The sequence below is a fragment of the Centropristis striata genome, chromosome 15, assembly GCF_030273125.1.
Source record: "Centropristis striata isolate RG_2023a ecotype Rhode Island chromosome 15, C.striata_1.0, whole genome shotgun sequence".
Lineage (NCBI taxonomy): Eukaryota > Metazoa > Chordata > Actinopteri > Perciformes > Serranidae > Centropristis > Centropristis striata.
The window spans coordinates 34,195,307-34,218,350 of record NC_081531.1 but is presented as its reverse complement, the minus strand read 5'-3'; the positions used below and the strand labels follow the sequence as shown (position 1 = coordinate 34,218,350).

General features: G+C 34.6%; 3 protein-coding genes across 8 annotated transcripts in view; 1 reads left to right on the top strand and 2 right to left on the bottom strand.

Annotated features, from left to right (window-relative positions):
* Window positions 1–10,291, top strand: part of LOC131986430 (connector enhancer of kinase suppressor of ras 2-like) — a 55,622-nt gene extending 45,331 nt beyond the window's left edge. For all 6 annotated transcript variants that reach the window (XM_059351379.1, XM_059351382.1, XM_059351378.1 and 3 more), the window contains 4 exons: window positions 2,293–2,393; window positions 2,465–2,948; window positions 8,300–8,499; window positions 9,187–10,291. In XM_059351379.1, the coding sequence (XP_059207362.1) occupies window positions 2,293–2,393; window positions 2,465–2,948; window positions 8,300–8,499; window positions 9,187–9,234 (833 nt within the window). In that variant the 3' untranslated portion in view covers window positions 9,235–10,291. The remainder of the gene's footprint in view (window positions 1–2,292; window positions 2,394–2,464; window positions 2,949–8,299; window positions 8,500–9,186) is intronic.
* On the bottom strand, window positions 9,275–12,734 carry LOC131986249 (olfactory receptor 4B13-like). The gene is made up of 2 exons (XM_059351102.1): window positions 11,465–12,734; window positions 9,275–9,420 (listed from the first exon to the last, which is right to left on the bottom strand). The coding sequence occupies exons 1-2, from the start codon at window positions 12,390–12,392 to the stop codon at window positions 9,275–9,277; spliced, it is 1,074 nt and encodes a 357-aa protein (XP_059207085.1). The 5' UTR covers window positions 12,393–12,734.
* Window positions 12,735–14,726: 1,992 nt separating this feature from the next.
* On the bottom strand, window positions 14,727–15,844 carry LOC131986435 (olfactory receptor 52D1-like). Its single transcript, XM_059351390.1, has one exon. The coding sequence runs from the start codon at window positions 15,713–15,715 to the stop codon at window positions 14,759–14,761; it is 957 nt and encodes a 318-aa protein (XP_059207373.1). The 5' UTR covers window positions 15,716–15,844; the 3' UTR covers window positions 14,727–14,758.
* Between the last annotated feature and the right edge of the window lie 7,200 nt (window positions 15,845–23,044).

Below are 23,044 nucleotides of genomic sequence, written 5' to 3'. Positions count from 1 at the left end.
TTTTTACATTTTTTTACAAGACCACACTAACAACCAATTAAGAAAAGGAGAAAAAAAAGGAAAAAAGGGGCAAGATTAAGATACACAATCTTATGATAATAAAACATAAATAAAAATAAATAAATAAAACAATAAAATTAAAATAAGTACATAAGAAGTACAAGACAGGTACAATTAATCCATGCTCAATATGTTTACTTGGCGAGGTTTTAATTCCATTTCACAGGTTCCTTTTCTGCTCCATCTTATACATTTATTCAATAAATAAATCTTATTTCTACATGAGAGGCTGTTTAACACATCTCCCCGCATTCACTTCCACATTCAAGCCCTTTTTTTTTTGCTTTGTGCTGCATATGAATACTAATTTTAGGGGCTGAAGGCGTGCGTGTTATTTTCATATACTGCTGTTCTTTTGGCTTCTCACAAATGGACAGGAAATGATGTAACCAGCCCCTCTTGCTATTTCAAGGAGCCTACGTAGAAACCTTGCGAAGGTGGGCGGATGAGATCAGGTCTGTCGTCAGTTTGATGAAGAGGGGGGCTTCTTCCTTTCCAGACGAGTTGTTAAATTAGACCCTTAACGCCTCCGGAAGACTTAACAGGAAGTTATCACATCCTAGATTTATCAGTCTCAGTATTCAGGAGTCAGACCTGGACTTACATCACACCTACTTCACACCCACACCTGTCAGAACACTGATTCACTGGCAGAGCTGCTTCTTCTGACCTGACGCAGCTGTCCAGAAACTAAACCTACCATATAATTGTGCCTAATACAATTATATAATATACACTACTGGTCAAAAGTTTTAGAACACACCAACTTTTGCAGAATTTAAATGAAAATGATGCAGTTTAATGTCTCAGTGTACTCTGAAATGAATGCACATTTGCAACATTTAAAATTCTTTATTGAGCATGATAGTGTTTTGAAAGTAAAAAAAAGATTCAAAATCACATTTTATGTTGGACTAAAGGACTAAAAAAAGACAAAAAAATGACCAAAAAAAGACACAAAATGACAAAAAAGACACCTAAAGACACAAAATGACTAAAAAAAGACACAAAATGACAAAAAAAAGACACAAAAAGACACAAAATTACTTACAAAGACATGAAAAGAATTGAAAAAATTGACAAAATAGCCCAATACTCCATACTCCCGTTTTGAAAGTAAAAAAAAGATTCAAAATCACATTTTATGTTGGACTAAAGGACTAAAAAAAGACACAAAATGACCAAAAAAAAGACACAAAATGACAAAAAAGACACCTAAAGACACAAAATGACTAAAAAAAGACACAAAATGACAAAAAAAAAGACACAAAAAGACACAAAATGACCAAAAAAGACACAAAATGACCAAAAAAGACACAAAATTACTTACAAAGACATGAAAATAATTCAAAAATGGAGAAAATAGCCCAAGACTCCATAGAGTTAAGTTGTTAACCCATTTTTTGTTCCCTGAAAAAGGCTTACCGTTCTTGTATAATTCTGAAATGTACATTATTTTTCAGTTTTGGTTAAGCTTACCTTTTTTTATTTACCTCTGGCAGTTCACCACTTACCTTTGTACCCTTTCAAGCTGTTCATTTGACTTGAACTGCTTGAATTTCAATAAAAAACTGAAAAAAATTCGGGTGTTCTAAAACTTTTGACCAGTAGTGTATATAATAATCTCTTCAACCAAAAAAACTATCCGTCTCTGTATCTGTGTCTGCACAGGAGACCGGATGTGACCACACACTGTAAAAAAACCTGTAGTTTTTACGGTAAAAAAAGCGGCAGCTCTGGTTGCCAGAAGTTTACTGTAATAAATACGGCGCAACTTTCTGTAATATTACGGTAAAATTATATTAGCACTGTTGATTGCACGCTAATGATTGCCATTTTATTTCATATTTTACTGTAAAAAATAAAAAGATTTTCCATCAAAAGAAACGCTGTTCTGCCATATAATGACAAGAAAATACTTTATAAATGCTGCATAAATTAAAGATTTTACCATTAAATAAGAGTATTTTACAGTGGAGTAATGTATTTCTTTTTAAAAACTGTAAAAAAAAAATATATATATATATACTGTTTTGGTTGATATATAAATTTACGGTGTTTCATTGTTACTGAAACTGAATTAATCCATTTATCATTTTACAGTCTTTTACTGTCATGGTTTAGCAGTTTTTCACCGTAAAATCTACAGACATTTTTTACAGTGTAGTTTATATGGGAAGTCACGTTAAATGAGGCAAAATGAAGAAATGACCTGATGTTTGTTCCTGACAGATTACTGGAGTGAGAGTGATCATGAGGACATGGAGATGCCTTCGATGCCCAAACAGGACAGCCCTCCCCCCCCTTATGACACCTACCCCCGAGCATCCTCAGTGAGTCTGCCAGCCTGCACTACATACATTTGCTGCAAACTTCACTCGCTAACCGTCTTGTTTGTGTCCAGGTGAGTCCCTACCTGGAGCCCAAACGTGGCCACCTCTCCTCCTCCGACACCTTCCAGTCGCGCTCCTCTCACGACGACTTCCACCCTGAGACTCAGGACGGCAGCAGCAGCAACAACGGCATCTCGCCCGGGCAGAAGAAGAGCAGCCACCGAAACTCGTGGCACGACCAGATGGAGAGCAACGCGAGGATGCACTACCTGCAGACGTTCCCGGTGGAGGACGCGTTCTCCGAGGACAGAGACCAACTGGCCATGGAGTACCGCAGGCAGTCCACGCTGCCCGCTCAGCGCAGCCTGCTGCAGGAACAGTACAGAGCCCTGCCTCTTCCACTCAGGTCCAGCATTGACTCAGACGCGGGAGGGAAACCCCGCAGCTTCACGCTACCCAGGGACAGCGGGCTCCACGCTATTTTGGCCGCCTCTGCTGCTGCATCAGATCAGAGGGAGCCCCATCATTACCAGCTGGACCGACCCAGAGGCAGCGGTCAGACACACAGCATCTTGTTTACATCTTTTCACATGAACCACACACACACACACACACACACACACACAAACCTTTAACATCAGATAGAGCAGTAGTTCTCCACCTTTTTGAGTCGCGACCCCCAATTTAACATCCATGTTGTCTGCGACCCCCGCTCACTGAACAGAATCTCACACGCACAGTTCAGATCACCCAGAAAAGAAACAAAATGAACAAAAAAAGGAAACAAAATGAACAAAAAAGACACAAAATGACCAAAAAAAGACAAAATGACCCAAAAAAAGACACAAAATGACCAAAAAAGACACAAATTGACCCCAAAAAGAAACAAAATTACCAAAAAAGACACAAATTGACCACAAAATGATTAAAAAAAAGACACAAATTGACCAAAAAAAGACACAAAATGGGGCAAAACTAAAGAACTGAAGAAAATTAACTGACAGCAATCCTGCAATTAAATCATTATTTGAAACAGAGAAACTTTGGGAAATTGTGATGGAGAGTTTTATCAATTTCTGACAACAGGAACAACCTACACAAAAAGTATTTTAACCCTCTGAACCAAAAATTCAACTTGCGTTTTTTATTTATTTTCTGTGTCATTATAACTGTGTTATTCTGTATAAAATACATTTTTGAGTTGTTCCCACTTCTAGCCATGATTCTGCTGATTCCACAGAGCTGCAGGATTTATATAGCCTACTTTATATATTGCAGTGAAAAATGTAAAAAGAGCAAAAAAATGCCCTGAAACTGCTGGTGGGATTCAGAGGGTTAACAGAACTGGTCTATCTCTTGTCAGTATGAAGCGTTATTTATACCCTGCAACTCACTGTCCCTCATGTATGAATAAAGTTTCGGTTGGTTGCCCCTTTTTCAGGCCGGAGCAACAGCCCCTCAAAGTGTCTGTGAACGTCCCCGTTATAAACCTTCTTCCCACCGAGCTGAGTCACTCGTGGCACCTTATCGCCGCATGCTGCGACTGAGAAAACTAGTTTGCAAGTGAGCAGAGAAGTCGAAAGAAATCATGAATAAACTGTTAAAATGTCCAGCTTCTGCCACTCCAAGTGGTGTGAACAGAAATTTGAATTTTGAACATGGACAATTTCAGGATCACTATGTCTTGCATTGAAAATTAAGTGGAACAGTATCTTCTTACAGTCAAATAACATTTAAACTGTAAGAAAAAGTTAATAAATAAATATATAGATATGGATAATATACAGTAAATATCTGTATTTTAATATGTGAAGAATAATTAGAAACGTTTTTTAGTAAATGTTAAATATTTACACTCAGTGCTGATGACCAAAAAAGACACAAAATGACCAAAAAAGACACAAAATGACCCTAAAAAGGAACAAAATGACCAAAAAGACACAAAATTACTAAAACAAATACACAAAATGTGTTAAATATTTACACTCAGTGGTGGTTCTACTGTAAATTTAAATGTAAATATCAGCAAAAACTGTCATTTAGACTGAATAATCACATTATTTTTAGGGTAATTGTGTCATTGTGACATCATGGTATTTATCCGTTAACTTTATAAGAAAATGTTATATTTTTACAGCAAAACTGTGTGTTTCCTACAGTTTATGACGAGTAAAAGTAAAAGTTTTGTGTTATTCTTGGATTCACGGTAATTAAAAGTGTCTACTACGGCAATGCACAATTTTAAATTTTCCGCCCTATTTCTGATGCGATTTGACAGTGTTTTACTGTAATTTATACAAACATTTTTTACAGTGTACATGCACATCAGTCTCTCTTCTGCATAATGTTGAGCAAGTGCACTTATTTGTCGCCAGTTATTTTATGAAAGCTGCTAACAAGGCAGTCAGAGCCAGCACACGTCTGAGATTGAATGCTCGCTGTTATTGCTTTATTGGATTGGATTTGAAGCCAGCCCATTTGCTGTCCCTCGAAGACCTCCAGGGCAGTTGTCTAAGTGAGATGAAATTTAGTGCTTTATTTGATAGTGATTTATCTTGGCAGTCCACTCTCTCTCTCTCTCTCTTTCTCTCTCTCTTCTCCTCTTTCTTTCTCTCACTCGATCGAGATGTCATTGTGCCTCTCGGCAGCGTTTGAATGGTGGAGCGAGGAGGAACCCTTTCAGCCCATGTTAATGTTGAATTCTGAACAGGATAAAGAAACGCGCCTAAGGGTCTCTTTCTTCTCGTCCTCATTTATCTATTGCTCAGGCGTTCACTCTCTCCACAACTGCCTGTAAAGACAAGAAAGAAAGACAAAACAGGCGGCAAATAAAGCATGATACATTTCAAAGCACAGCCCCAAAGCTTCAGAACACACCACCCCGCTCTCCCAAAACACAGAACAGATTCAGAGCCCCGGTGTAGTGATAGTACCAGGCCAACAGAGGGCAGTAACAGGGCCTAAACACAAGACAAGAGGGGTCCTGCTAGGTTATTAGCAACCAGTGGTGGAAGAAGTATTCAGGTCCTTTACTTTTTTTTTTTTTTGCTTTATGAATGCTTTATTTCGGTTGCAAAAAACAAAACAAAACAAAGACAAAATAAAATCATGTTTTTTACAAAAGAATCCATCAGACAGCAACCGAAAAAGGAATAGGCTGAGGCCCCAAGGCTTATTTTTGCCTTTCCTGTACCTTCTACATGTATACATTATATACATTACATTAACTGAATAATTCACATCGTTACAAAACACATGATAGCTTAAACTGAAAAATCACATTCAATCAAATTTCATTGTAACCCTTGATGATTTTAAATTTTAGATTTAAGTAAAAATACTACTACCACACTGTGAAATTCTCACTGAAGTAAAAGTACAAAAGTATCAGCATCAAAATGTACTTAAAGTATCAAAAGTAAAAGTACTCGTTATTCAGAATGAAGCACTCAGATTCTTTTATATGTTCTAAACATATTACTAAATGATTTGCACTGATGCATTTAAGTAATGCATTATGCATTTAACTATTTGATATACTTTTATGTGGTTTAATTTATAAACATGCAAATTCACTTTAAATTGATCATGTTTTTATGTTAAATCTTGACCTGAAAAGTAACTAAAGCTGTCAGCTAAATGTAGTGGAGTAAAAAGTACAATATTTGCCTCTAAAATGTAGTGGAGTAGAAGTATAAAGTTACATATGTGGAAATACTCAAGTAGAGTACAAGTACCACAAAATTTTACTTAAGTACAGTACTTGAGTAAATGTACTTAGTTACATTTCACTACTGTTAGCAACCACTGATAAAGATACCATAATGAAACGTATTTATTCAATCCTATGAGGCCATAAAGAAGACAATTTACACGTCTCTGGGAGAAAAGGGGAGGACACAGATTGGTTTTGTATAGTGAATTAAATGGGGTTAAAGGGAAGAGAAACTGTAGGAGGATATTAAGGAAAATGGGAATAATACTTCAGACATGAATTGAGCTTCCATGATTAAAAAACTGAGAAAAATTGTTGGGTTTAGAAGAAAAAAATCAGCAGATGTTTACTAATTTCTGACTATAGGATACATTATTCTCATCACAAAACATAGTAAGACAAATTAAAAACAAGAACAATTATAAGGTCCGAATCTAGAATTAGTTTTTTGTGCATATGTGTAACCCAGGGTGTACTCTGGACATTTGGGAAAGAAATGGTAAGTATCTAAAATAATTAGAAAAAATAGAAATTAGGATTTATTTCTGTCACAAAACCGTTACATTTTAAAAAAAACTCAACAACACTATTTCTTTCCAGGAAAATGTCCTGGTTATTGGAGATACTCTGCTGACCTCGCTGTCAACTTGCTGTATTTTTTGAGTTCCTTGTTAACTTCGGCTCTCTGCCATTTCACGCTGTGCAGGTAGCACACACTCTCCTTGTGTGAATGTGTGGGCAGAGAGAGCTGCAATTACAGTTACAGCTACATTTCATATGGAGATTCACTGCTAACATTATGTTGTCTAAGTTTTTTATCTCTGAAGGGTATTTATTCAGTTTAACCCTCTGAACCCTAACCAGCCATTTCAGGGCGTTTTTTGCTCTTTTTACATTTTACTCACTGTGGCCTTGTATATATATATATATATATATATATAAGTCCTGCAGGTCTGTGTAATCAGAACGATCACGGCTAGTAGGTGAAACAAATTTAAATGTCTTGTGCAGAATAACACAGTTATAATGACATAAATCCTAAAAAAGAAGGAACACAAGCTAAACTTTGCTGCCCACAAGTAATATATATATATATATTTTTTTCATTTATTTTTATGATTTATGTCAGTGTAACTGTTATTCTGCACAAAATATATTTTTGTGTTCATATATATATATATATATATATATATATGCAGAAAAATGTAGCTTGTGTTCCTTCTTTTATATATATATTATTCTATATATATATATATATATATATATATGCAGCAAAATTTAGCTTGTGTTCCTTCTTTTATATATATATATGTGAACACAAAAATATCTTTTGTGCAGAATAACAGTTACACTGACATAAATCATAAAAAGAAATGGAAAAAAAAACGTAATTGGAATAAAATGGAAATTATATATAAACACTTTTCCAAGTGTCCACAAGTGTCATGAATATCAAAAAATGATTGTCTCCACATGCTATACATATTGAACTATTATATTTTTAAAACCTCTACCTGCAGCCTCTCCTGTCCTCTCCTCTCTGCTCCGTGTAAACATGTTTTCTGTGATTATTGTCACGTGACCGTTGATCTCAGCTGAATCAATCATGGCTTCTCAGTGTCGCTGAGGAGCAGAATTTAATGTTTTTAACAGGATCTAGTTATTTGAAATGTTTTTTTTTTTTTAATTAACATTTTTATTATTATACAACATAAGATAGACACAATACAACCACAAACAACCACAGTATAATAGATCAGACATAACAAACCACAACAAACACCACAAGACATGCATACTTAGGGGGGGGGGGGGGGGGGGGGGGGGGGGGGGGCAGTACTGTACCATTGCAATTAATTGTTCTTTTCAAAATCATGTTCATTTCATAATCTTTTTCAAGTTTATTTTTGGCAAAATTTTAAACGAGACATGTAGAATATGAAGTGAAGTAAAGCTTTGTTTTGGAAACGGAAACTTTCATAACCGATTTTGACAATAATGCCTGTTTTTACTGTTTTTATTTTTGCCGATCTTTTAAAAAAGAAATAAAAAAGTTACAATCAAATGGTGGTGGAAGATGCTTTAGAAGAATTCTCTGTATGGAGATGTGTTTTTCTTTCACAGTAAAACAATCTTGTTGGGTTCAGTTTAATGTAAAATCTTCATTAATGATACATTTCCTCCTTGCCAGGCCATGGACGTGAGTGCAGGATGCAGGCAGACTCTCTGGGAGATTTGTACCGGGCTCTGGAGCAGACCAGCCTGTCCACCTCGGCTGACCACAGATCAGCCAGCCGCCTGGAGTACAAGAGATCATTTGTTCGCCGAGTCAACGACCCGCTGCTCAATGACAAGCTCCACCGCCTCCGGGTCCTCCACAGCTCACTTAAGGTAACAGTTTTTTGAGCATGTGTCTCACCTTACGTCAGGGGCGTCAAACTCAAATACACAATGGGCCAAAATTTAAAACTTGAATAAAATCGTTGAACAAATAAACCTTTTAATATATACCAAACATGTTTTGCTTTAACATTAAATATGGAACCAGCAACGCTTATAAACATACAATATATAACTAAATAGTGCAGACATGCAAAATCAAATTTCAAATAAAAAACACATCAATGTCATTAATTTATTAAATAAAAATTAAATAAAAATCGTAAGCCTCTTTTCTATTTGCATCCTTCTGATTTAAATATCAAAATAAACTTTTTCAACAGGTTAATAAATTCTGCCTTTCTTTTCGCCATTTTTGGGAAGGGGTAGCTGGGAGACAGCTCTAGCTTGAGGTTGCTATGACGACTGTCACAGAGGAGCGTTTCTGGGTCCTGTCCTGATTGACGTGCCAAAACAACAGCAGGGCATTGTGGGATTTGTAGTATTAGCGGTAAATGCGCCGTATAATACCGGCGGGTCAGCTTTTATAGTACAATAATAATATAATAATTTGGTATTGCCTCGCAAATAAAATTACACTGCGGGCCAAATTTGGCCCGCGGGCCAGAGTTTGACACCCCTGCCTTACGTGCTTGTTTTATGGCCTGATTACTAACTGAAACCTTCTGATCTTTACAGAATGTCCCTCTTCAAGACACGAACCGGTCACTGGGTTTTTTAGGGTAAGATCAGCGTGTTGATTTAACCTCAAACCTCTGCTTGTGCCTCACTCAGCCGGCATCCCTTTGCTGGAATTAAAAGGCACCAAAAACCTCCCTTTACCTGCTCGGCTCTGCTCCTCCTTTTCTTCTTCAGCCTCCTTTTTGACCTCGCTCACCGTGCAGGAGCACAAAGACTTGGTGTCCCTTTTCACTTTTCACACTGGGTGCACAGGGCTGTCACTAAAAGGCAAAACAAAGATGTCTGGCTTAATATAAAAACAGGGTTTATTACTGGCAAATAAGCACTTTGTGTCCGTGTCAGAGACATTCATCGCTCACATGCATGGCCGCTTCCCCTCGCTTCTGTTGAAACGTTTTGAACATTATGCTGGAGTTGTGTACAGCCGGTCAGTCACGTCTGATGGAGGAATTAAAAGTTATTTTGGATGTACACAACATTTTGTTATGCATGTCTGATTAAAGGGTATGAGTGTACAGGGTGTTAAGCATATACATAAATATATATATACATATATATATTTAATATTACATTACTACAACAACAGTGACTACACAATGTTTTGGGGTACTTATACAAATTGTAAATCAAGTGCTGTGCCTCAGTGATTGTGAATGTACATTGTACTTTTCCAAGAGAGATGAAAGAAGATATAGAAAGCAAGCTATTCCTCAAAACAGGAGCACAAGAATATAACGCTTGGCAATAATGAACTAGTACTGTAAATTACAAAGGAATGATCAGAATAGTTGTCTATTTTTGTATGCATGCCGTCTACCTAATTGTTTGTAAAATGGTTTTGTATTTCTAAGTGCGTTCGGTCCGGAGATGTCGACCCCTCCCTCCACCGCATTGTGTTTTTAAGATTTATTTTTCAATTTGCTCCTGGGAAAAGTGTTAAGAGGAATAACTGTATTTATTAAGTGTTTAATGTACAAGCATGCTTTGTAACTAAAACACATTACCATGCCATTGGAAATTGACTGACATTGCACAAGTGTGCCATATTGTAGCTACGTTACTTTTTTATTGAATAAAGTTTGGCATGGGCACACGTAACTAAGACCTTTTGTTTAATGTTTCTTCTCCTCATCACATTTTAGATGACTATTTTTAGACAAAACTGAAGCTCAGACTGCTCAGAAGAGGATAATGATATGCAAATATAACGCGCATGCACCCAGCGTGTATGAAGCCTTATTCTACAGAATTTTAAAATTCATAAAGATGAACACAGAAGAGGATCAACACAGGAAACCGTGTCAGTATGCACGCATATTTTCATCACCACTGAGTAAACCTGTTAACATGAAACAACAATAAATCCGTTTATCTGTTTAAGATGCAGAAAGGCGACTTAAGGGTAAACACTAGAGGTAAAAAAAGGTTTAAAAAATGATTTAACTAATGGATATCGCCATGAATCTTCCAAAGGTCGGTTACTTACGTGAATTCAATATTTTTTTTAAAATTTTTTTATTGTGCTTATTTAAATTTTCAGTAAATCAGCAAGAGAAGACAAAATAACTAAATAATGATAGGAAGCTCTCAAGCAGTGTCTGGAATATTTATATATTTATTTATATAATGTGTGTGTGTGTGTATTGCAAATAACACAAAATAGATTACATTAAAAATATATGCAATTACAGTTCAAACAAAAAGACTGGCTAATTGTGGCAGCTGACAAACCTGAGCGCATATAAAACAGTTTATAAATAATATCAAAAGTTAACATTCACTTAACACTGGACTACAAATGCTTCATTTCTGATCCGAGCTTTTGTATTTTTTGCAAAACTTTGGGTCCAAAACCAGTATAATTAAAACAAACAGTGTTATATAAGAACAGGCAGGTCTAAGCTTGAAAGACAAGGGTGTCTTTTAAAGTTCCAGTGGTAAATTTACTTCAGCAAGTCATTTATACACATAATGATATGCTAACTCATTGTGTTTCAGTGTCCTGTGAGCATAGACAGATAAACTGACTCGGTACATTTTGTGCACATAGTCAGAGCTTTAGCCTCTAATGTTCCAAGAATCCCACATGTCCTAACAGTAATTCACTCTAAATGTTTTTCCTCTGTGCTGGCTGCACTAAATAAGATTACAAATGTGATTAAACAACATGAAAAGACAGGAGATTCTGCATGTCATGTGTTTCTAGATGCATTAGTCCTTCCAGCACGGTGCAGTGCACACTTTGACTGCATCTCTTGGCTACATTATGTCTCACATGCCTGCTTTTTTCTGCAGAAATGCCTCGAAATTTGCACCCTTATGACTTCAATACTCAAACCATAGATTACCGGGTTAAGAATCGGTGGGAATATCAAAAAGTACAGAGAAAAAAACAACTTGGTTCCATACGGCAGATGACTAATGTTGAATCGACTTTGTGCTATTTCCAAAAAGCAGCCGATAGAGTAGTTAATTATTGCCAGCAGGTGGGGGGTGCAGGTCCGGAGGGCTTTGAGCTTGGATTTACTGGATGAAAATACACATATCCTCAAGATGTGTGCATATGAATAAAAGATCATTGAAAGCTGTGGAAGTGTATAGAGAGCTACAGACAGAAGACCCACAATGTTAACAATAGATGTATCTGTGCAGGCAAGTTTCACCAAGGAGTAATTCAGGCAGTATACCCTCTCTACGATTCTCTCACAAAACCGCAGACGCAAAGTGAAAATTAAAACAATGATAAAAGCCAACATGGGATACAGCCACATAAACACAACAAGTTTAACGAGTATTTGCGACATGATTGTGTGATAAAGCAGCGGATAGCAAATGGCCACATACCGGTCATAACTCATAGCTGCTAGGATTGTGAACTCAGTGATGGCATACGTGTGCACTGCATAAATCTGCGTCTGACAGAAGTGCAGAGATATCTGATAGGAGCGTGACAGCAGGTTGTGGAGCAGCGCTGGCAGTAAGGCCGTGCTCCCGTACAGGCCATTCACAGCCAAGCTGCACAGCATGAGATACATGGGTTTGTGCAGAGTTTTTTCACAGTAGATCACTCCGATTAACACTGTGTTTTCAGCAACAGTGACGATATATATAATCAGGAATATGCAAAAGTACAGTGGCTTCAGACCCTCCATCCCATAGTAACCATGCAGATAAAAAGACGTCACTTCAGAAAAGTTTTTCATGTCAACACATAAAGCATCTGAGTAAATATATCGGAGATTAAAGTGTCACTGCACTGAGCAGCTTTTATACTGTCTTGTCCTTTTTTTAAATGGGAATATTGTTGGTGTGTTTATGCCTGCACGTAATGGTTACATCAGGGTCAGATATTCTCCACAGGTCACGGATGGAGAATATAATGCAATTTTCTAATTGCTTTCACAGGGATTTCAAACAATGACTGCTAATGAGCATCCATTAAACTGCATCTCTGGTTCCCTCGCTAATTCACAAAACTTAAAAAAAACTATTTCAAATAGTGATAGATAATAAATATTATAATATAATCATATTGTGATGAAATCAAATATCGAGATACATTTATAATAATGACCATATGATAACTTAAATTACTCATTAAAATCTGATACGGATACTTGTAAATAATAATAATAATAGTATTTTGGAAATTTATTTCTTTTCTCTAATTTCACTTGAAAAGTTTATGTTCATTTTGCACTAAAGTTCTAAATAAAATGAGAAAACACTTTTCATTTGTCAGGAATTTAATTCACACAGGAGTGAGAAAAAATAGGCTCTAACGTGTGGTTATTTCATATAGACTAATAATTTATTTATTGAGTTAACAGAAAACATGCTATATCATGATATATACTATATTATATATATTGTGTTATGAAATTAACTACATAGGGATAGGAAATTTTTGCAATATTGTCCCACGAATAATAATAATAATTAAAAAATAATAATATATATATATATATATATATATATATATATATATATATATATAATATATATATGAAATCTGTAATTTTTTCGTCATGTATTTCCTCTTGAAACATGCACTCATTTCTTTTATTTCAGATACACTGCACAATTACAAATTCTGCACAAATGCAGCGCAACAAATTTCAAGCAAATGTGTGAAATTACTCATGAAATTTAGAGCACGAGTGATGAATTGTTGATTCCTATTTTTTGTCCGTTTGGTCTGTCCTCAACTCAACCTTCAACATTCTCATTTTTATTTTTAAAGGTCTATAAAACTTTCAAATAAATAATTTTTAAACTTTATACAAGTGAAAGGTGCAGGGAGGGTCGATAATGACTAAATATTCACAATTATGCCTTTAAAGACACACACTGTTTTGCATGGCATATCAACTCATTTCAATTTAAAATGTCTATCCAATTACTGTAATTCTACCAAAAACCAAAAAACTAGCATTTATGAAATTCAATTTAAAAAAACTGAGATGAATAGACACTTATGCAACTACAGCTTTAATTTACATTGATAAAGTTTATGTAATTACTGTTAATGAATGATTTGTGTTTTAATTTTTGTTTTGTTTTTTGTTCAAATTACAAATTTCTATCCAACTGAAATTATTTAACTTTAATTCATAAACAGAATGCACAGGCAATATATTAATTAAATGCACTTTTTTTTGCACTTTTTTGGTTTGTGTTAGAATTACTTGACTCAGAATTTTATATGTGACTAAAACTAGTGTACATGAGACAAATTAAATGTAATCCTTTACAGTCAAATAATAATAAATTATTATATTTTACATATTCCATACTTATTTCTGACACTGAGAAGTAGTTACTACCATAAATATGGATTAACACAGAAGCATTTCTTCTAATCAGATTCAACAATAGTTTATAATATATTAAATTGTTCATTGTGTTTATCTTAATAAATAAGCTAAGAAAAATGGACAGTTGAGGGAACCACTTCATAAAGAGTATTGAACACAAATGTTATATACAATTGAAATACAATCCTATTAGGGCTGGGCTATATATCGTTATGAACGATATATAGATATATTTTAAATGTGATGTGGAATGAGACCATATCGCATATATCGATATAGTTCAATTTTCTTTCTTTCTTTATATATAAATGCTGCCCGTACTAGGGGTTGTCATATTTAGTTCGTATAAATACATTTATTTCAGAAAGATATTGAACTATTTTATTTCATAGGCTATTTTTATTTAAGCTTTTAATTTATTCAAATGTGAACTTTATTGAGCTTTGATTTGAAAATAAGGTACTCCTGTTATACAGCATTTATGTTCACTTAAATAAACAGTTTCAATAAAAATACTTGTGACATGTCATAACTGACTTTGATTGAACATTTGCTCTCACTTTGCGATAAAAAATATTGGGATATATATCGTATATTGATATTCAGCCTAAATATATCGGGATATGACTTTTGGTCCATATCACCCAGCCCTAAATCCTATATGAAATTTTAAGAAGAGTTTTGGTCTTAACAACTGAAGCACTAATATTATAAATCACTACAAAGTTAAATAGTCTGTATTGAAGCTGCGATCACTTATCACTGACTAGATTTGTTGGCAGGATCTTGTATCTAACAAATAGTTTCAGTATGTGAACTCTGACTGCTTGAGTGCCGAGGCCGTACATCACAGGGTTGAAAATCGCTGGAATGACGACAAAGTATAAGGACATGAAGATCCGTACATCCATGGAAACATGACTCATGTTAAATCGAGTTTGGATGATTTCAAAACAGGCGCCGATGGTGTAGTTCAGCAGCGATAACACATGTGGGATGCACGTTTTAAGAGCATTTCTCTGAGACTGTCTTGATAATTTCTGGCACACTCTTGCAATCCGTGCATACGAGAAAATAATCATCAATACCTGAGGCACAACAGTGAAAAAAATAAGCACAAGTCCCATAATACTTATGTAGGATGCATTTGAACAGGAGTTTTTGACCAGCTCCATGTTCACACAGTATAATTTTGGCACCCTTGTCCCACAGATGCTCAGCTGTAAGGTCAGTGAGTAAAAGCATCCAAACACAATGAATGGATAGAGCGCTGTTAGTGCAACAAGCGTGCCAGTCTTAGAATTAGACATGATGCTGTGGTAATGCAGTGGGTAACAGATGGCAGCATATCTGTCGTATCCCATAACAGCCAGAATGCAAAACTCAGCAATTGCATACGAGTGCAGGAAATAAACCTGAGCCTTGCACCACTTTACAGTTATTTCATATGTCTGGGATATGAGCAGAGCCATAACTGCAGGTAATAAGGCAGAGTTGCCGTAGAGCTCATTGATGGATAACATGCACGTGAACACATTCATGGGCTGATGCAACTCTTTGTTTTGGTGTATGACAGTAATGAGCAGTGAATTCAGAACGATAGTTGTAAAATATAGCAGGAAGAAAACGGCAAACAGCCCGTGTTTGTAGTTTTTCATGAAAGCGTAATCAGTCATTGTGAATATAAGAATTGTTGAGTTGTCCATCATTTGAATTCAGTTCTGGAAAGGAAAAAGACAAAGATTTCAGCACTATTTTACAAGCCAATAGATGAATTAATTATTGCATAATAAAGCCATTACAACCCTTTTTTGAACAAATTATTAGAAATGTAACTGAGACACCTTCATGGTTTTCAGAATCAGAATTACACCGTCACCCATGAAGTTGGAATAATTTAGTTTTCACACAAAATCCTCTGTTAATTGTGGTTTCATTTTCATTGTGATATGTTTGGAAGATATTGGTTAATAAAGTTGTGAGAAGATATATACTATCTGTCAAGAATAAATCACATTGGAACAATAATTTCCTAGAAAATATTTTAACTTCCACATCAATTTGCTGTACTGTATTGATGCAAAAGAACAAACAAAGTATGTCGATACTTGAATCAAAGAACAGAAAACATAGACCAGAAACTAACAAACAATATTTATAACAGTGGAAACATTATGTACAAATACGGAGTTTGATGAAGCATTTGAGTCTGTTACAGGAACACTCATCAGATGTTGAGTGTGTAGTTACCTGCAGGATCATCCTCTTTGTGCAGCGTGCACAGTGTGCCGCTCACAGCTCGGGACTTTTAATATTGCTCAGGATGAACAAGTATTTCTTGTCACCACGGCAACCAAAGTTTGTTTCTCTCCCTGGAAACATGTGAGACAAATGTCTGACACTGATCACAACATCTGTGAATGATTGTTATTTATGATAAGAACAGTTTAGAGCAATGCATTTACTCGAGAAAAACTAATATTTGGCCTGTTTTTCTGAATTAATGAGATATTAACTCACAAGAACCCACGGTGACTTGGGTGTAACAAACACTTTAGTGACTTCTCCAAAATATGGGTGTGACTGGAAACAGAATAAAAAATTTTTGTTACTAGGCTAAGTTTAAACCCATTTAACAATTCTAATCCCTTAACAGGGTGTCCTTTATTGCATTTAACCCTATTAGGGTTTGTTATTTATTTTTATTTATTATTGATTTATTGTTATTCTGTTACTTAAAAACAAATCTGAAAAATAATTTGTTGTTAAACAGCACTATTAATGTCACAATTTTAATATATGCTGTGGAGATGCAAAAAAAAAAAGAGGCAAATTTGTGTTTCTGTAAGCAGAAAAGGTGTCGAGTTTATTTATATTAAAATAAAAAATATCATAAAAATAAATACCATAAACATCCAATGTGACATATATGTTACATCACAGATCTATGACATTTAGGGGTAGTTGGGGTGAAGAGGTTTTCAAGCAAAAAAAACAACGAGTTTTTGTTCTTTATCAATTAATGAGATAATAATTAATTTTATTCAGAAAACATAGGTTACAATTACAACTGTAGCTATAATATACACCACCACATTATTATTTTAATGTATATATATGATTTATTAGAGAGAGGTTGGGATTAGATAAATTCACACTTCCAACTCCTTTTCAAACATGTGATTTGAAGTACACCGTGCTATAATGCACTATTCTCTTGTTTGGTTTATTTATTTATGATCTTTATTTATTTTTATATTATGTTCAGGATAAAGATTTCAATCAATTAATAAACTAAACTAAAAAAAATATGTTTTTGCTTCTTTCAGATGACAATAATTACATAACTAATAGTATATGACTATATTTTGTCATGATGTTTGTTTCTTAGAGTCCAGGACTGATTTAAAACAGTAGATGATGTGTTGAGCAATGATCAAACCATAAAATGGCTAATTTTGTACATTTGGTGAGAAATATCAATATTAACATCAGCAGTGGTGTGTTTCATGACAGTACAGTAAATAAGTGTACAGCTCAAAAGACATATATATTATACACATATTTAAATATGCAATATGACTTTAGAAAGTAAAATAGATTAATGCATAACTATTGTGAGTTATCTGAAAAGAGAAAACTTATTTTCCAGTTATTTTTCCAGAAATGTATCATATTATTTCACAGTGTTTTTCTTCTTTGTTTTTCTACAATCAGTGCAAATATCATAAAACAAGGTAAATTACTTTCATAACAAATATTAACCATAAAATGAGGTTGATTAATATAATGGGACACCATAGTTTTATTCAATTTTAAATTACAGTGAATTCTATGTAAAAAAATATATATATTTAAAAGTACAAAAAATATACATAATTTTGCTGAATGTAAAATTAAGGAAACTTAAAATTCTAAGTAAAAAAAAGGTCAAAAGAAGTCTTAAAAAAAGGTTAAAAAGTCGTCTTATCAGTTGTCTAATACTGTCATATTAAAGAAAAAAGAACCTGTAGTTATACTACAGATATATTTTTTATACGTATTTTAAAGGGATTATCTGATCAATAATTGACAGTTGTTTAAGCATTATATAAATCCAATTTATTATTATTATTAATATTATTATTAGTAGTAGTATTATTGTTATTTGACAGTAAGTGTTTGGCAAATTTTGCTGGCAGGCTTTATTAACATTTTTTAATGATATATTGTTTTTACAGTGTAGTTGGTGTAAAGTTGCGTAACTTTGAATAACAAAGTTGACTTTTTGTTTCATTTTTCCTTTCCTGCCCTCAAGTGGACTTTGTCGTTCTTTATACTCTATATCCTCAGCCCTGCCTTTACTTTTACACAGTCCATTTTACCTTGGTGCCCTTCATAATTAACACGGCCACTAACTATGGATGTAAATTTGCTGCATTTTAAACATTTTTTGGGGAGAATACAGTCTACAGATAGAGGAACTGCCCCAGAACTCGCTACACTAGTGTTTAAACAAGTCAAAGGTATGAGGTTGTGAAAAACAACAACATTTTTTTGCTGTAGAACTTTTGTTTTACTGTGATTTGTTCTAAATGTTACAATTTCCTTTAAATTCTAAACTTCTAAACCTGTTTGACCTCTAACTAAAGAAATCAGTAAATAATGCAACTTTAATTCAAATGCCCCTAAAAATGTATTTGTTTTCAGCACCATTGGTGCAATCCATGAATGGATAAACAAGCTCATGAGAGGTCATTAGTCCACTTGTGTGTTTCCTTTCCTCTAGGAAGCAATTAGACACCAGAGTACTGCTGCAGGTCAGCTGAGACCCTTTGGACTGCACCTTGAGAATAGAGATGATGGCATGAGAGGAAAACATTAATGACTTCCCTTTGGGTAATGTTGATGTAACACTAATGCAACTGTGTCCGAGGGGTCGCGACCTCTGAGCTGATGCAAATCGCAGTAAGAATTGGTTCTAATTCATTTCTGATATACTACATAAACAAGTGCCATTGGTTGTTGTCTACAAAGAAATGGTGCATATCATACCTGAACCCCAGTAAATCCGGTTCCCCTCTGACATGTTTTCACCTCTTGACCTGCAGTCCTCATGTATCTCATTGCTTTGTGTTTATTTCAGTTAACCCTTTATCAGGCAAATAACTATATTTGGTAACTTCAGGAAATATTTCGAGAAAAAAATAGCAAATTTACTAGATTAAAGTGGCAAATCTGTGCGAAAAAAAAGTTGCAGTTTTACGAGAAAAAAGTGGAGAAAAGGCCATTTTTTTCTCCCAGATTCACCACTTTAAATCTCATAAATCTGCACATTTTTTCTCGTAGATTTTCCACTTTAATCTCCTAAACTTTTTTCTCAAAATATTATTTTTGTATGTTTTTTTTTACACATTCTGGCTGTATGTAATATCCTCCAATATTCTCTAGGGTTGAAATTTGGAATTTCAATGAATGCCCTATTAAGGGTTAAAGTGGTGAATCTTGGAGAAAAAAGTAGCTTTTTTCCCACTTTTTTCTCGTAAATCTGCGACTTTTTTCGCACAGATTTGCCACTTTAAATCTCTTATATGCAACTTTTTTTCTTGTAGATTTGCCACTTTAATCTAGTAAATTTGAAACTTTTTTCTCGAAATATTACCTGAAGTTACCAAATATAGTTCTTTGCCTGATAAAGGGTTAATATGGGTTCAAATGCTCACTCACTGACAAACCAAGCAAAATCCAACTTCATAGATTAATATGGTAAACATTTATCTTAAAAAAATAAGTACAATTTTGAGGTACTTGTGTTTGACTTGAATTTTTCCATTTGTATAACTTTAAAGTTCTACTTCACTACATTTTTGAACAAATATTGAACTTTTTACTCCACTACATCTAGCTGCCAGCTTTAGTTACTTTTCAGGTCGAGATTTAACATGAAAAATATGATTAATTTAAAATGATTACATATTTCTATAAATTAAAGCACATATGTAAAAATAAGAACATAAGCAAACATTAGTAACATAAGCACATAAGTGTATTAAGTCTTAAATAGCCCTACCTGGGCAACAGTAAAATGCTGCTTACATAAATGCATCAATAAAATTAATCCAATAATATATTTGGAGAAAAAATAGATCTGAGTGGGGCCATTCTGCATCACAAGTACTTTTACTTTAGATACTTTAATTACATTTTGATGCTGATACTTCTGTACTTTAACTTCAGTAAGTTTTGAAAGCAGTACTTTTACTTGTAGTGGAGTAATTTCACAGTGTGGTATTAGTACTTTTACTGCAGTAAAGGATCTGAATACTATTTCCACCACTGCCTCAGACGTCCTGGTTGGTTGTTTGTGTGGCAGAAAAACAACAAAAGTGTCATTGAAACACATCAGATGCTATTGAACAAAAGAACCGACTGCACATAATAAGATGTATTAATGTGATGTAATAGTGAGCAAGCAATTTTCTCCTCATAAAACACAATTTTACAAAGAATGTGCCAAGGCCCTGAATGCTCTTGCCAAAAATAAATACAATAAAACATTCAGATCAATTGCTGAGTTCTCCAGTGGGGGAGAGTTTCATGTGATGATGCTGTGTTCAAAATGCTCTCCTCACATGTGCCCTCCTCCTCAAATATAAGTGAATTTGTGACAATTTACGAGAAAATGCCATATCTGGTGTTGATGTGGAGAATGCCGGCCTGCGTGTCCTATAAGGGTTAAGGATTTGCATGGGTTTTAAATCAACATTCTCAGAAATGTTTGTCCCTTGTCTCATGACAACACTTGGTCACGAGTTTGGCACAGGGCTGCAGGTTTCTTAAATGTGATTAGGAATAGCATGTTCTCTTAAGGATTCCTATAATTCTATAAAATAAAACCCAGTGACCAGTATGCTGCTTCAAATTATCCTCACTCCTCCCCTCGGACCAAAATACAACTGGACCGGGGCCTAATCCTCATTTTGAAGCAACAGAATCAGACGCAAGAATGTCTTGTTATCGGGTGGTTGTTTCTGTGCTCTTGGTTGTCTTACTGCTGAATGGTGAGTCTTGATTAAATGTATTTTTGTTGTTCTAATCTGCACTTTTTTTCCCTCCATAGATTATAGATAATAGGTCTCATTTTGCAGGATTTTGAGGATTTGACACTGAACAAATGTTTCCCATCATTACAGTTGTGGAGAATGAAGCTGCATCCTTCCCTTGGTCTTGCCCCAGTCTGAGTGGGGTGTGTAGAAAGGTTTGCCTCCCAACAGAACTGTTCTTTGGACCTCTGGGCTGCGGGAAAGGCTTCTTGTGAGTTTGATGTTCAGCATCTGAATATGTTATCTAGACCAGAGGTTCCCAACCCGGGGTGAGATCACAGAGGGTGCTTTAAACGTTGTCTGCTAAGAGATTATGAGGCTGTTAAAATATATCTGTATGTGCTAAATAAAAAATATCATAGTAATACATGTAGTTAAATAATTAAAAGGCTGTATGAAATCACTTAGAAACATACTTTGGCCCGCATTTTTTGTTTTTTGTTTACTTCTTGATAAAAAATATTTTATTAATGTCCTTGAATTAAACCACAAGAACCCAGACCCATTTATCCTGGAAAGAAAATTATGGGAGATATACCACAGACCAAGTGGACCACATAGAACACATTTATGATTTTTTTTTTAAATACTACCCTTAAATGTCAAAGATCTGTGATGTGATATATATGTCACATTGGCCATTTATGGTATTTATGTTAATGATATTTCTTATTTTAATATAAATAAACTCAACACCTTTTCTGCTTACAGAGACACAAATTTGCCTTTTTCTCTGCATCTCCACAACATTTATTAAAATTGTGACATTATTAGTGCTGTTAAATGGGTTAAATGCAATAAAGTGCACCATATTAACAGAATAGAATTGTTAAATTGGTTATAATTATAACAAAAAATAAGCTTTTTGCAATTAGCTACTTTTTCACATTTCTGTTTCCAGTCACTTAGGGATTTAATGAGTTAAGGTTAAAAATAAAGCTGAATATGGGAGATTCTAGAAGATTTAAAGTGTTTGTTACACCTGTGTCACCGTTGGTTCTTATGGGTTAAGTGTGTATTTTGTACACTGGTGACAAATTATTTCAATTTTATATTAATCTAAGTTGGTGCTTATATATCATTGCATATATATCATTACCCCTGTTTAATTTTTTTGCTCATTTAAAAAGAGTTACTTTTTTTAGAATTTTCAGAAATATTTTAATGTCCTTGCAAATATTGTTTTTATGTGCATTTTATACACTGGTGGTGACACACAATGAAGGTGATAAATTTGTCAGCTGTATGGACGATAAACAAATAATAAATAGAAGAAAAAACTATAATTGATGTTGGTGGGCTTTACTTAGAAACAAGTAGGTGGGGCTCCAAAGAAAAAAGAACCACTGATCCATACTCTATATGCTGTTGCTGATTCTAATACATTGTTTCTTGATTATTCAAAGGTGCTGTGTGTCTCATTTTCTATGAGAGCTGACTGCCAATAGGAATGCATGTCTGGTCCGTCATTGCAGTCCTAAAAAATGTCCCTCAGCCACATTAGAAGAAGAAGAAGAAGCATTGAACAAGATGAAACGGACAGAAAACGGCTGGTGTGAAGGACCATATTCTGCTTTTTACTTTGATGTAACATGGTGGACTTAAATTAACTGCTTGTAGTTTTCTGCTTATTCTAATGCAGCTGAAATGGCTGAGATGGATTAAAAAGTAACATTAAACGCCCTTGCTTGTTTTGTATTTTTTTTTTAAATCTTATTCTCAGAATAATAGAAAACAAATGGGATTTACACAGTACACCTGTTGGGATGGATGATGATGCTTGTTAGGCAAATCTCATTTATTCTCATTTACATTTGCTCCTGTTTAATTAATTTTATTGGATGAAGAATGTAAGAGCCTTGTACTTTAGGATGTACAGTAGACAATAAGTGGTCAGCTTATACTTTAGCAGGAGGACTCAACTTGCTTTGCTCAGGGCCCACTTTTGCAAAATAA

Bases quoted from the DNA above. Each gene is read 5' to 3' on its own strand.
- LOC131986435 (XM_059351390.1), bottom strand. From the start codon at position 15,715: ATGATGGACAACTCAACAATTCTTATATTCACAATGACTGATTACGCT.
- LOC131986249 (XM_059351102.1), bottom strand. From the start codon at position 12,392: ATGAAAAACTTTTCTGAAGTGACGTCTTTTTATCTGCATGGTTACTAT. The intron at 9,421-11,464 runs GTGAGACATAAT...CAGTGTGAAAAG, and splicing joins CTGCAGAAAAAAGCAGGCAT to TGAAAAGGGACACCAAGTCT.